Consider the following 13,853-nt stretch of genomic DNA (forward strand, 5'->3'; position numbering starts at 1 on the left):
AGAGGGGGGGGGGGGGGGGAGAGAGGAGGTGCTGCTTACCGTTTTTGAAGGTTGGATTTAGGGTTTGGTTGAAGAGCTTCGAAGATGGCGATGCCGAAGCCCGTTGGATCTCTGAAGAGCAGTATTACTTTTGGGGCCACCTTCATTTCTTCTTCTGCAATGCAATGAAATGGAATGCCCTAATTCGCCTGTTTATAGTACTGGAAACATTTCGGGTCGTTTGGTACTTCAATTCGGGCTCAAGAAAGATCCATGGAGCACTTAACACCTTGTTTGGATGGTTGTTACTTAGATTCTATTATATCGTATCATTTAAATTCATCATCACGTAATAACGAAAAGACCTACTATATGTAACGACTGAGTTGGTGTAATCGCGTCGTTACCTTAATATTTTCTTCTCATTTTATTTACTTTTCTTGTAGGCTTATCACTCAAATTATGAATGTGTGACATCACGTAAAAATGAAGAAATGATATAATATATCCAAATATTGTATTCATAACAATACAGTACGATACAATACGATACATTATAAAACAATGTGTAACAACCATCCAAACAAAGTGTAAGTAACAGTAGACAAAAATGTATATTATATAAATAAGAGAGAAGTATTGAAAAATCCCTAAATTTGGCGCGGATTATTGATTTCATTCTCGAACTATTAACAACCTTAAAAACACTCATTTACTTGACTAATTGAACTAAAATACACCCCTAAATTCCCGTCAAATTTAGAGGTGTTTTCAACACTTCTCTTGTTTTTTTTTATTATTAAGAGTTTGTGCTTCTACAAGAGTTTGAAATCATTTATTGTGTCATGTGACATATCGAGGGTGTATCTAAATTTAGTTAGTCAAATAGAGTGGTGTTTTCAATGTTGTCAATTATTCAGGATGAAACTAATAATTTACATCTAGTTTAAGGGTGTTTTCAATACTTCTCTCTACAAATAATATGTAATTATGTATATAACTACATATCAAATATGTATATACATTTATATCTACATTGCAACAATTCATCTTTCTTAACGAGTTCATTTCTTTTCGACAAACTTAAATCTCCTCTACACAAATTTTAGATATGAACTCCTTTCAATGTTTCAAACTTTTCGATATATTATTCGTTCAAACGGTTTACATTTGCGATAGGTTGAACTTTAAAATTTGAATTTCGAAACTGAAGAATTGTTTCATTTTTCTTTCTCGCGCTCCTTCTTCGTCACCTTTCATGACTGTTTTTCTACTTCTCTTCCTTATTTTGCTCTCCACAATATGTTCCTTTCTTCTTCCCTGTTTGCTCCCTGTAATTTTGGTTTGATTTTGCCGCCGAAATCGAAAAAAAATATTATTGATTTATTGGATTTCGTTATTGATATAACAATTTTAAAATAATTTTGTACTTTGTTATATTGGTCTATTTGTTCAATTATTAACTTTTAGAGTTTACTTAATGACTAAACTAATAACTAAATCGTTACAAACCAATAACCTATAATACGAAAATCATTTACTTAATAGTGATTAATATAAAAGTCAAAAACAGTTAATTTAGCTTAGTGGTTCTCTTAAGTGAAGAAATTGAATATTAATTTATTAATAAATAGAAATAAGAACAGAGAGGAAAAGTATTCAAGTAGGTTCCAAAAAGACATTATTTTTTATTGGTTAAACCGATAACCAAATCGTTACAAATCAATAACCAATCGATAACACGTACAAAAGGCTAATTCATAGATGCATGTTAGTTTACAACAATTGCTTTATGACTTCAGTCGGTAAATGAAATCAACTCCTCAGAGCCAAACTGCATTTACTATGGTTCCTACACCAGAAAATACAGAAGCTAAAACAAAAGGTAGCTCATTCAATATCGAAAATGTACGCGATACTATCACCATCTCGATTCTCGGCTAATACCTGCCTAAGTACTACAGAGATTACATGATCTTACCTACAGGAATGGTCACACAATACTATCACCATCTCGGCTGCTTTGCTCGTTTTGCTCTCCGTCATCATCTGTATTGTTCTTATCCCCCTTTACACGTTGATGCCTATTTCTATTTCCAGCTTTTGAGCTTCCACCATCAGTTTCGGCAATAAGACCAGTCTGGATTGCTTCCAAATACAACACCTTCACCAAATTCTTGAAGCGTCTTCTGAATGTCGGTACCCGAGAAAATGAACCAACAATGCCCTGCAACCTGTTGGTTTGTAAAGGCATTGTTCAATCCTCACTCTAGATTTCAATAAAAATTAGGTGTACAAGTTTTTCCATGGAAGCAATAGTTATTATATTATGATTGCAAAATGTTACAAGTTCGTATAGCATTTCATAAATATAAACTTACCTCCTAATAACAGCTTGCAACTGTGCTCTCCTCACAGTATCGGTGGATGGAAATCCGGTGTTGTCCCATTCCTCTGGCCTTTCATTTTTGTAACACATTATCAACTTCCTCAGACTAATTTCCTCATCTTCTCCTAATTGTAGTGTTTTTATTTGCTCCTTAATGACTAAGAGAGGCGCAAGGAACCACTCAAACACTTTATCCTTTGGCCAGTTAGACTTTGTCAGTTCCACTTCATCAGCTGTATAGAGCATGTGAGACATTACTTCTTCCTAAAGCTAATACATAGGCGGAAGACAAGGAAGAGAAAAAGGCAGTTTGAGAAAAGACATACAAATTAGTAGGCCCAGAGAGTCGGACTGTGCGGATGCAAGCAGACACTGTAGAATGGACCAAGCAGGCAATTTGATACCTAACTTCTTACAGTCCCCCTTGACAATACATTCCTCAATATCTTTGACATCTATAAAGCCTTCACGCAGGAGTATTCTGCCATTGACCTCACAGGATTTAAAGAGCCAACCCCATACCTGCCGCAGAGTTACATTTGGGTTAAAAACATAAAGAACTTAAGTGGGCTGAAGTGATTACACATATGGACTTATATACCTACCTGCATGGGCGTATATTGTTGGATTGCCTGTTTCAGCGTTCGTGATCCATGCGAAACAAGCTTCAAACTGCGTGATCCTTCTTTTTCTTTTTCCTTCCTCTGCTCAATTAACTTCTTACTGTCAAGGCCTCCAGAGGAGATCATATTTCTTCTATATTTAGGCCTGGCTGCCGGAAGAATTCAACATTATTGATGGCATCATCAAGTTATTTCATAACATTGATAAATAGGTCGATTTCTTTCAGATCATAAATGTAATAAACTAGCGTTGGCGGACTACACTATGCTGTCAATACCTCATGAAGCATGACCCTTCCCTCATGTCAAGTAGGTCGTTTGTGTATTCGTCAAATATGGAAACGGCTGCTAGGATGTATGCAAGTCCCATGCGAAACGAGTCTTCCTAGCAAAACTCGTGTCACTTCAGTAAGAATCAGACAACGTTCTAAATGAGACATAGTGCCTCTCAAACTTCAAAGCTGGCTCATATGATTACTTAGTAAAACAGAGGAAGGAGGAGAGCATATAGACCTGATGAACCACAACCCCGCTGTAAAGTGCAAGAGCAAAACTTGAAAAGAAGGACGCTACCACGGATCCAACAACAGCTAAAGGCCACAAAAAGATTGCAAGGCCAGCAAAAGGTACACAAACAGTCTCCAGAAATGGGCCTTCTCTCCCAATTAAGTCTTCTAGTAGCCTCTTCCAGCCCCTGAACAGCATGAATGGGCTCTTCCAAAGAGCAAGAGCTGTAATAAGAGGGACATCCACTGGAATCGCAAGCAGAGAAACCAAAATGCAACTTGGCAGCTTTGACAACCTAGGACACAGCACGATAATGAAAATATGGTACACTGTAATCTACCATCTGTGTCTAATGTTTTTTAAAAAGAGGTTCAGATATCACTCACTTCACTTCTATTGGTTTCTCATCTGGATATATTTCCTCAGAAAGCTCGTCCATATAAGAAAAATAAGAGTGGAAGCAAAAGTCTGTAAAGTCTCGAACTACCGTGCAGCTCCTTTTAAGAGTGGAAATACAACCATCCTGATAATTTTATCAACTATAATCTTTGGCATGTAAAATACATGATTACATTTGAACGAACAGAAGAACTCAAATTTATACATACAAACACACATAAAAGCACATATATATGCTCTTTTTTTATAGGTAAATTTTTATTTTTTTGATAACCGAGAAATCCGTGGCTTGAACCTGCGACCTAAGCCACAAATCCTCCACCTTTTGCCACTCGAGCTAGGCCTTGGGGGCTTTTTTTTATAGGTAAATTTCATGCACATGTTATTCTATTGAAGAGCTAGAAGTCTTTGGATCTTTTCATGAGCAATTAACTCTATATAACTATAAATAAGTGATCAGTTACAAAAATCCGCCAATATAAAGCATAAACAAACTTGAGAGAAATTCATAAGGAAAAAGGAAACGACTACAAAAGCAAGATGAATGAAGGTTATAAGCAAGAGTATGTTCTCCCTTCCATTTTTAAGGAAAATGATAACAGAGAAGTACTTGATCAGCTAGAAAAGCTAGTGGCACTCAGAACACTTGGATGTTCTGGCTACTTTAGCAAAGGCCAACATCCAGAAGAAAACTAAATAAACAGATGAATTACGCCATCATATGTCCTGGAAATTTATATTTTCCAATCAAGTTCCTAGATAAAGCATGAATAATTATGAAGCCAGCTAGCAAAAGCTCGTGACAAATGTTCAGCATATCAAGAAAATGAAATGACCCATCTGTTAACTATAAGGATCAATGTCTCATCTAACAATGTGACTAAGAGCAATTCATCTACTTATCATTGTGGAGACGAAGACTCACCGTGAAGCAGTGATAGATCTTGCAAGTGATACTCTCTCCAATAGCCTCGAAAGTTGCTATCAAAGGAGCGAAAAAACCGTACCCTATCCCACCTAGAAGACTCCCAATAATGGCTACTATGGGCCAAAGAATCAGAGGAACTGGCAATGAAACCAGTAATGCAATCTTCAAAACCCATCCAAGTCTCTTGCTTCTGAAATGTGAAACAATGCACAATAGCTTCTATATCAGATACACAGTATATGGATATTCTGTACTATAATAACCCATACAACAAGAACATTGGCAAGAAAACACATACTTTGCTACACAATAGTAAGTCCAGATTAAATGTGCAGGCCATAGCCCAATTACAACTGCTGAATTCCCAACTGATATGAGGACAGTCACAACGGGGCCAATTACTAATCCTGTCCAGACAAATATCAAACTTGTCAATATTTCACAACATTTAATATCCATCTTCAAAAGTGTGCTAAGATCAAGAAAACAAACAAAGACAGACTTAAAAACCCATTTAGCCATGAGAATTTTTCATTTTTTCCACTTCATTTGAAAATCATTGCTATGGAAATCTGAACAACACCCAAAACCTCATTTTCACTTTCATAAACTTGAAGTAATATAAAGGTGCATTTAATCCTTAAAATTGAACCCAACATACTCTACACCAAAACACAGCAACATGTCAATTAAACTTTCAACAAACATTAATTCTGCAAAATTTCACAAGGTAACTTAGTGGTAAAACCTTAAAGGTTGAATCTTTAAGGGATCGTTTGGTAGAGTGTATAAGAATAATGCAAAATATAGTGTATTAGTAATGCTTGCATTAGTTATGATGAAATTTTTTTAATGCAATGTTTGGTTTGGTGTACTAAAAATATTATGCATTACATAATTTTTTAGAAAAAATATTTATTTACAAAAATACCCTCCACAAATATAATTGAAATGATGTAAAAAAAGTTTTTGAGGGCAATTGTGTCTTTAATAATGTCAAATCATGCATTAGAACCCATTGCATTACTAATGCATAGAAATAGATGGTATTAGTCCTATACTCCTCAATACACGAGTGTATACATCAAGCTAATGTAAGCATTATTTTCTCCAATACACTCTACCAAACGACCCCTAAGAGTTTAAAGCCTTGATTAGCCTCTAAACAAAACATACTAACATACTACTACTCTGTGTAATATGTACAAATTCAGTGCAAATATGTGTTAAAATGAAAAGGGGTTACTAGTAGTACACCAACCTTTGAGAAGACCAAGAAGGAAGAGCAAGAAGAAGAAAGGAAGAAAAGATATAAAGCTCCAAAGCTTAGCCAAGAACCCTACTGGTACTTCCATCAAAAAACAAAAACCTTCACTATTATGGTTCAATGAAGTTGATCAAAATCAAGAACCCATGTCCAAATTAATTTTATTTATACAAAGAATATTCTTAAAGGTGCAGAGAGAAAGAGGAAAAAAAAGTGAAAATTGCAGGAAAAAGAGACAGAAAGAAGAAGAGAGAACAGAGCCGTTATGTGGGGGGAGCCGTAACGTGGCAGAAGATTGTGGCAAGGCTGACACGTGGAAGAAAGTTAGACACCTCGAAGGGCGTGAAGGAAGTTAGATATTGTGACACATCACGCAAATCATCAAGCGTCCTTGTGTTTGTCGTTTTTGTCTTAATTATGTTCCATATTTTCATTTTTCGTTTTCCATTCACAAATTTGTATGATTTAAAAAAAATAATAATACATACACATACATAAATAGAATTGGCTATATCAGTATATGTATAAAGTGATTTTTTTTATCACTAAATTAGTAGGTCAAAATAATACAGCAATTATATATGCATATTTGATTACTTAACTAATAGAAAATCGTAATAGCTCAGTTGATTAGTTGTCTGAATTTCGACAAATGGCACGCGATTAAATGACACTATGAATGGTATATAAGAATTATAAGATTCAAAATGGCACAAGATTAAATGATATTATGAAGTTAAATATAATTGGAGTTTTGGTGTATAAGAAATATAAAATTCAAAATGGCACAAAGACAATTCTTTCTTTTTGAAATTTGATATTTGATCAATAATCGAATAATTGTAATCAAACCAAAACTAATAACAATCGAACCAAGTAAATTATTTTTGTTTGACTTAATTAACAGCCAAATGGTTAGATCAATGTAAAACAAGAGGTTATGAAGCCATATTTTGCTTTGGAGAAGTGTGCGCTTTAGCAATAACGTGTAAAATGATCTTAATGAGAAGTAGTTGTCTCATTGAATCTCAACTTTGTAAAGTTGGACTAAGAATGGCATTATGGCACTTGTACCCTCTTTGAGTTGGGGATTATCTACAAGCACAAATGTCTTAACTTAAGGATTTAGTTGTTCTAGTTTTCTACTGAGATAGATAAATGGAGAGAGAGCTAGACGTATCTTGTTAGGCAAAGACATATTAGGATGAATAATTTACGAGTGAAATCAATGGGATAGACCATCATTACAGAAGAATCAGGGGAAGAATTATGGCTATAAAGGTCATTACTCTATTAGGAACTCTAAAAATTAAATCTCAAGCAGTATTAAAGATTAGGCAAAAGAAGAAGAATAACTACAATATTCGCCCCTCCCCTTGTACCAAGAAGGAAGTTCTGAGCATAAGGAAGCCTGTTTTCATCACCATTATTTTGACATGTTACTTGAATTTGATTGGCCGGAGGAAATTTGTCCTAAACTCCTCTATTCTATAACTACAAATAGGGGTCCTCATAATTTATAAGAGACTGTTGGAAATAATAATTCAAAGTTGGAGTAGGAATCCTACGTTGATTAGGATTTGTTATTTATGGTATTTACTTACTCATGTTTAATTAGGATTTGTTAGTTATAGCGGTTCCTAATTCTAGTTTAATTTGGTTTTTACCTTTATAAATAGGGATGTTACTAGTTATTTTCAATACACAGAAATATACAGAAAATATAGAATTATACAAAAACATATAGAACTGTTGAATTTATAAATAAAATATTTTCCTTCAAATTTGTATCAGATCCAGTAATGTTCAACACCAAATAACATATATGATATCAAATAAGTTTCCGCTAATTTCTTCTCCAATGTTCAAAGAAGAAAATTATCAACTATGGGCTATGAAGATGAAAACATATTTACAATCTGTGGATCTATGGATATTGTTGAAGAAGATGGTGAACCATCATCACTACCCGTCAATCTAACTTTGGCTCAAATCAAAAATCATAATGAATAAAAAATTAAAAAGTTCAAAGCAATGAATAGTTTATATTCCTCAATATCTGAAGAAATTTTCACAAAAATCATGACGTGTGAAACTCCAATAGAAATATGAAATCCTCTAAAGGATGAATATTTGGGCAATGAGCAATCAAGGTTAATGCAAGTTCTGAACCTTAAAAGACAATTTGAGATTCAAAAGATGAAAGAAAACAGTAGGAATTAAGGATTATGTTGGCAAACTCACATCAATAGCCAACAAAATTAGACTGTTGTTGACACCCAATTTTGGACCTCCACAATATAAATTAATCACCGAGCTTCTTAAATTCCAAAGGGTTTGAAATAATTAATTTTTATAAAGTTCAAAATAATTTTCAAGTTATTTTTAATCAATTTTAACATTTTTATAATTTTTAAGTAATATATATGTTTCATATAATTTTGTATATAATTAGTATATTTTATAAGCATTTAGAAAATCACCTCAAAAAAAAAAAAGATTTTAATTTTAGTAAGTATTTTATTAAATTAGTCTAGTTTAAATTATGATTTATATTTTTGAGTCATTAGTTTATTAAGGTAGTCATTTTATTTTTTGTTAAGATTAAGAAGTTCATTAATTAATTTATATTAATTCATCTTATTTAACTTTTGGCCGAATTCACCAATTAAATTCAAATCGACTAAGGTTTTAACTTTAATTGGTTCTAATTCTAATCCCTTGTAATTGCAATTATAGCCACTTCCTTACCAATTTCTTCAACCACTTTGCAAGACCAAATTTTGGGCCTTTCCTCTCAATTTCAGCCGGCCCAGTTTTAATTCAATGCTCAGCCCAATCCTAAACAAAGCAATTCATATCAATCCAACAACAATACAATTCCCAATCCAACTCATTCCCAAGCCCATTCTAACATAAATCCAGCCCACCCAAGGTATTTACAGCAATACCAAACATACATACAAGCACACAGCAATTCCAAAACAAACCCAGAAACCAAAATCCCATCAGCAGACGCCCAAACCAGACGACCCCACCCCTGTCCATCGCGCTCTTCTTCTTCTTCACGTGAAGATCGAAATCCAGCGGGCAAATCGCGCTGCAAACCTGAAAATCTCGTCCAAACCCATACCCTAGCATCCCCAATGTCAAACCCTCACGTCCCCTTTTCCCCCTTCAGCGGAAGTCACTGTTTTTCCCATCCCCCTTCACTGTTGCTTCGAAAGAAGTAGGAAAAATCTAAACTTTTTGTTTGAATTTTTCGAACAGATTTCCCCCCTTAAATCACCCTTATCTTTCCCTATAAATAACCCTCTACCCTCAGTGAATAGAGAGGTTTTTTTTGTTTGTTTTGGAAGTTGAATTTTGAGGGCAAGAACCTACCGAGAAAGAGTTTTCCAAAGCTACAGGAAGTTACATAAAAGATACACCTAAAAATACAATTTCTTAATTATTTTTTTTGCCTTGTTCGTGGTTTGCTGGATTTCTCAAAGGGTCGTGTGGTGGTGGAAGCTCGTCGCTATTCAAAGCTCGTCATTCCTAGTTCTCTGCCCCTCAAAAGGTAACATCTAATTTCAGCCCATGTCTCTTTATCCTTAATGTGTTGATTACTTGATTCTTGATTGAGTAAGGGTTCAAATGTTATGATTTGGGGTACATTATGATTGAATGTTGGTTGTAAATCAGTGTGTAGTTGGTTCGTTTATTTAAAATGATTTTTCGATTATTATTTTCTCGCCGAAAGTTGGACTAATCCCATTTAATGTCGAGATGAGTTCTTCCGATTAGTGTACTTTTACCTCATTACATGATCTCATCTTGTTGTTTATGATTGTGGTTCAATTTGAAGTCTTAAATTTTAGTTTCTAAGAGGAGGTTTGTTCTCATTTGTGAGCTGATGTTGTTTTATATCTCGACTAGTGTAAATAAATATAGGCCGATTGGTTTACTGTTTTATCTTTTCTCTTCTCTTCGTTGACCGTTTGGTTGAGTTTATTTCGTTCTAATTTTAGATTGTTTGAAACATGCCTCTTTGATTTTGGAATCCAATGAATCTTTAGTTAAGCTAAGTTTGTATACGTGAAGGTTATTGTTGTCTGCCTTTTCCGTTTCTTAGAGTTCAAAAATATTAATGTATGTTGAGTCTCTAAGATTGAATGTACGCTTTGTGGAAATTGGTTCGGCATATAGATTATATTTGGTAGCCATTACTTGTTGAATATACACTACTTTTGGATTTTCTTGGAGATGTAAAAATTGTAGTGGCCCAAATTAACTTCTCGGCATCACATTACATACATTTATCCGGGGCTTGCACTAGTAATATTCTCATGTAGATGTTGTAAAGTTTCAGGCACATATGTTGCTCATGATTGCCTAGGAAGGTTTAAGGAGTGCTTATCAGATTTATGTAGCCTTAGGTATGACGTTTATTACACCATTGCTTGGTTTAGTAGGTTTATTACACCACTGTAGCCTTAGGAAAGTTTAATGAGTGTTTGTTGTTAAAGTTTTGGTAAGTGATATAGTGAAGGCGTCTTGACGAAATTGTTACCTTACCCGAGTTATTATCTTCTCGACTATAAAATTGCACTAGTAGATCCTTGGTAATCCTGACCATAATGTTTTTTTTTTTTTGAACGTCCTCAATTAACTTTAATTATAGATTTTTTTTAGGAAGAAAACATCTAGTTACAGTAATAGTTTACTATTGTGAATTTATAATTTGTGCTTTGTCTTCATATGGTGACATTTTATTTCATCTTTTTGTATTGGTTCATTATGATCCATTCCTTCGTACTAATCGTTTTCTTCTTATTCTCTTTGCATAAATTCCCTCGGATCGAGTTCTTCGGACTCCTCTTTGCCTTGTATTTTGAGTTGGGGTTGAAACCCAATGCTTTTTCCCTATTTTTCGAGTCAGCCTCTATGCATTCGGAAGTTGTTACAGGGCTGGAAACCCAGATACAAGCCTCCAAAAGTCCTAAGATGGACAATATACATTCAATATACGCTATATGCAGCTGTATACACTTATATACAGGTCAAAAACGTGAAAATACAGAGATAAGATAGAATACAGGTGTTCGGAAGCAGGAGATACATGGAAAGAACTGATATACATGCCGATATACAACAGATGTATACAAAAACGGGATTGGTTTAAAGGCCAAAATTTTAAGCAAAATTGGCCCAAAAAGGGGGCCCAAATTCATTTCTCCTTTATCTTTAATTTATTAAATTGACTCTATTTATTGTTTTTTTTTATCATTAACTCTAACTTTAGAATTGTTAATTAGCTTAATTAAATTCCCCAAAAGAGGAGTCACATTCTTTGTGTTGGTTTAATTTTTATTACATTTCATGTTTTGTGTTCATTTATTTTAGTGATTAAGTATATTGGTCAAAATTTTATATCTTCAATTAAGTTAAACTTTTGTACTTAAAAGAAATGTTCTTTAATGCTTTTTGCTTAATCATATTTTACTCATGTTAAAATTGTTTCAAGTTAAAATATTTTTCATCAAATAAACTTTAAAAATGTTAGTCAAAACCTTTTCAATAATTAAAAATAATAATACTTACTTAATCATTTTCTCAAAAGGTTTAGTCAACTAATTCAAAATGTTATTCATGCTTTAATTTATTAAATTGGTTTAAATTATTATTTTAAAAAATGTATTAAATAAATTCTAATTAATCTAGTTTTATTAATATTCTAATTACTTGTTTTTAAGTCAAATGCTTTATTTAAGTCCCTTTTCTCAAAAAAAATAAATATAAAATAAATAAATTTAAAAATAAAAAAAATAAAAAATGTGTCATCTATTTAATTATTTTCTCAAAATTAATCAAATATTGTAAATTATTATTTTCTTATGTTAAATCACTTTTTTTTCCAAAAAACAGTCAAATATTTAGTCAAGTCACAGGTCAACCGCATGTTCGCGGACACTTCGAATGTTTAAACCCTTCTCGAAGTGTAAATTGAACCCTGAACCCTCTTTGGTATTTTCAAATGATTTTTTCTGTTTAAATCTTTGAAAATTATAAAGTTTTCTTAATTTCTTTAAAAAATTAAGTGACGACTCTTTCTAAGTATTTCTCAAATTGTTTTATACTTATAACATTTCAAAAAAGTGATTTTTCTAAAGATAGGAAAATTACGGCACAACAACTGTTTGGTGAAAAATTTCTCGATACTAGAATTATTGAGAAAGTTCTTGTAACTTTGTCTGAAAAACTTTGAGTCCAAGGTTTCTTCACTTGAGGAGTCTAAAGATCTCTCAAAAATTTCAGTCAATGATTTGGTGAACGCTTTGCAAGCAGTTGAGTAAAGAAGGGCAATTAGAGATGAACAAACAACTGTAGAAGCTTTTGTTGCTAAAATATCAAGTGAATCGATCGGAAAGAATAAATTTCCACCTTGCAGTATATGTAAGAAAAATAATCATGCAGAGGATGATTGTTGGTTTAAAAGCACCAGACCTAAGTGTTTTAATTGCAAAAAATATAGAATTATACAGAAACATATAGAACTATTGAGTTTATAAATAAAATATTTTCCTTCAGAGATGCCAGAATTCTAATAAAAAGTCGGAGAGAGCTCGTGGATCAAGCTACAAGTTCAATTCAAGTATTTAAGCATTCAAGTTCAAAAGCAATTCAAGATCAAGACGATCAGAGTCAAGAACAAGCTCTGAAGCCCTTGAATTTAAGTATAAGTCAAGATCAAGTTCATCAAGATTATTCATGATCAAGCTCGATTGCTCGAAGGCCCTTGAATTCAAGTACAAGTCAAGCTCACAAGCCCATGAATTTATATTTGAAAAAACAAATAAGAGGATTCATAGAAATTGTATCGCTCATATTTAAAATAAAATACTACGATTATTACGACCTTTTGATCTTGATTATTATTTTCTCAACACGATCTTTTTTCTTATCTTCACCTCTTTCCATAGATACTTTAAGAGCATTATTAGTGAATAGTGCAATGTCTTGATGTATGATTTTTTTTTGCAGAAATAAATTTCCTAATTAATATTTCGTTAAAGTACTAGGTCGACTCAATCCTAAAGTCAAAACTTAATAAAATATTATAGATATTTTAATAAGTATGCATTTTTTTAGAATTCACTTTCTTATATGCAACAATATATTTTAAAATACTTGTATATAAAAAAAAAACAGAATCAACAAGGTAGGTATATATGTATTAGTTATTGAGAGATAGAAAATTAACTTAATGTGCTCTACCTATGTATTTGACACCCAAACTATAATTTTAAAAAATGGAACTCTTTATTTGTGATAATTAGAAAATTATATATTAACTATATTGTCACCATCCAATTCATCGCGTCATGCGAGCACTTGCCCTAATATTTAGATAGGAGAACCCTTACCACCCAATTTTAAAAATGGGCAATGCAGAAATTGATAAAACATAATCTACCATCCTAGTTAAATATTGACATACTCTTAACTTGATTTAAAACAAAGTCCTTTGTAGAGAAACACACTAAACACTCTCCAAGGAACTAGTTTAAACATGTACAAGAGCTTCTAAGAGTACAAGTTATAAAAAAAATAATAAGACACAACTCCCATCATAAGGAAAAATGAGTAGAAGCTGTCGGAGATCATCATCGTCTTCACCTACAAGACATTACTGAATCCTACAACCAAACTATGTCAAGTGGCATAGCAAGAGTAGTATCCGTACAAACAACACGTACTTGTAAGCATCGATCGACC

The 13,853-nt window shown here is 33.0% G+C and overlaps 2 protein-coding genes across 4 annotated transcripts in view; both read right to left on the reverse strand.

Annotated features, from left to right (window-relative positions):
- LOC102581463 (uncharacterized) overlaps positions 1-181 on the reverse strand; it is a 4,433-nt gene extending 4,252 nt beyond the window's left edge. Inside the window, exon 1 of the mRNA XM_006357621.2 lies at positions 40-181. Coding sequence (XP_006357683.1) covers positions 40-146 — 107 coding nt within the window. The 5' untranslated portion in view covers positions 147-181. The remainder of the gene's footprint in view (positions 1-39) is intronic.
- A 1,535-nt stretch (positions 182-1,716) lies between these two features.
- LOC102581790 (uncharacterized membrane protein At3g27390) lies at positions 1,717-6,309 on the reverse strand. Of its 3 annotated transcripts, XM_015313530.1 has the most exons (11): positions 6,087-6,309; positions 5,124-5,232; positions 4,823-5,015; positions 3,885-4,021; positions 3,505-3,793; positions 3,270-3,376; positions 2,974-3,136; positions 2,695-2,890; positions 2,361-2,601; positions 1,961-2,213; positions 1,717-1,831 (listed from the first exon to the last, which is right to left on the reverse strand). In XM_015313530.1, the coding sequence occupies exons 1-10, from the start codon at positions 6,178-6,180 to the stop codon at positions 1,973-1,975; spliced, it is 1,770 nt and encodes a 589-aa protein (XP_015169016.1). In that variant the 5' UTR covers positions 6,181-6,309; the 3' UTR covers positions 1,717-1,831; positions 1,961-1,972. The 3 variants fall into 3 exon arrangements, with proteins under 3 accessions (XP_015169016.1, XP_006357684.1, XP_015169017.1); XM_006357622.2 differs by having other exon boundaries at positions 1,717-2,213; XM_015313531.1 differs by lacking the exon at positions 3,885-4,021 and having other exon boundaries at positions 1,717-2,213; positions 3,270-3,372.
- Positions 6,310-13,853: the final 7,544 nt, after the last annotated feature.

The sequence above is a fragment of the Solanum tuberosum genome, unplaced genomic scaffold (genome assembly GCF_000226075.1).
Source record: "Solanum tuberosum cultivar DM 1-3 516 R44 unplaced genomic scaffold, SolTub_3.0 scf00251, whole genome shotgun sequence".
In the NCBI taxonomy this organism is placed as follows: Eukaryota; Viridiplantae; Streptophyta; class Magnoliopsida; order Solanales; family Solanaceae; genus Solanum; species Solanum tuberosum.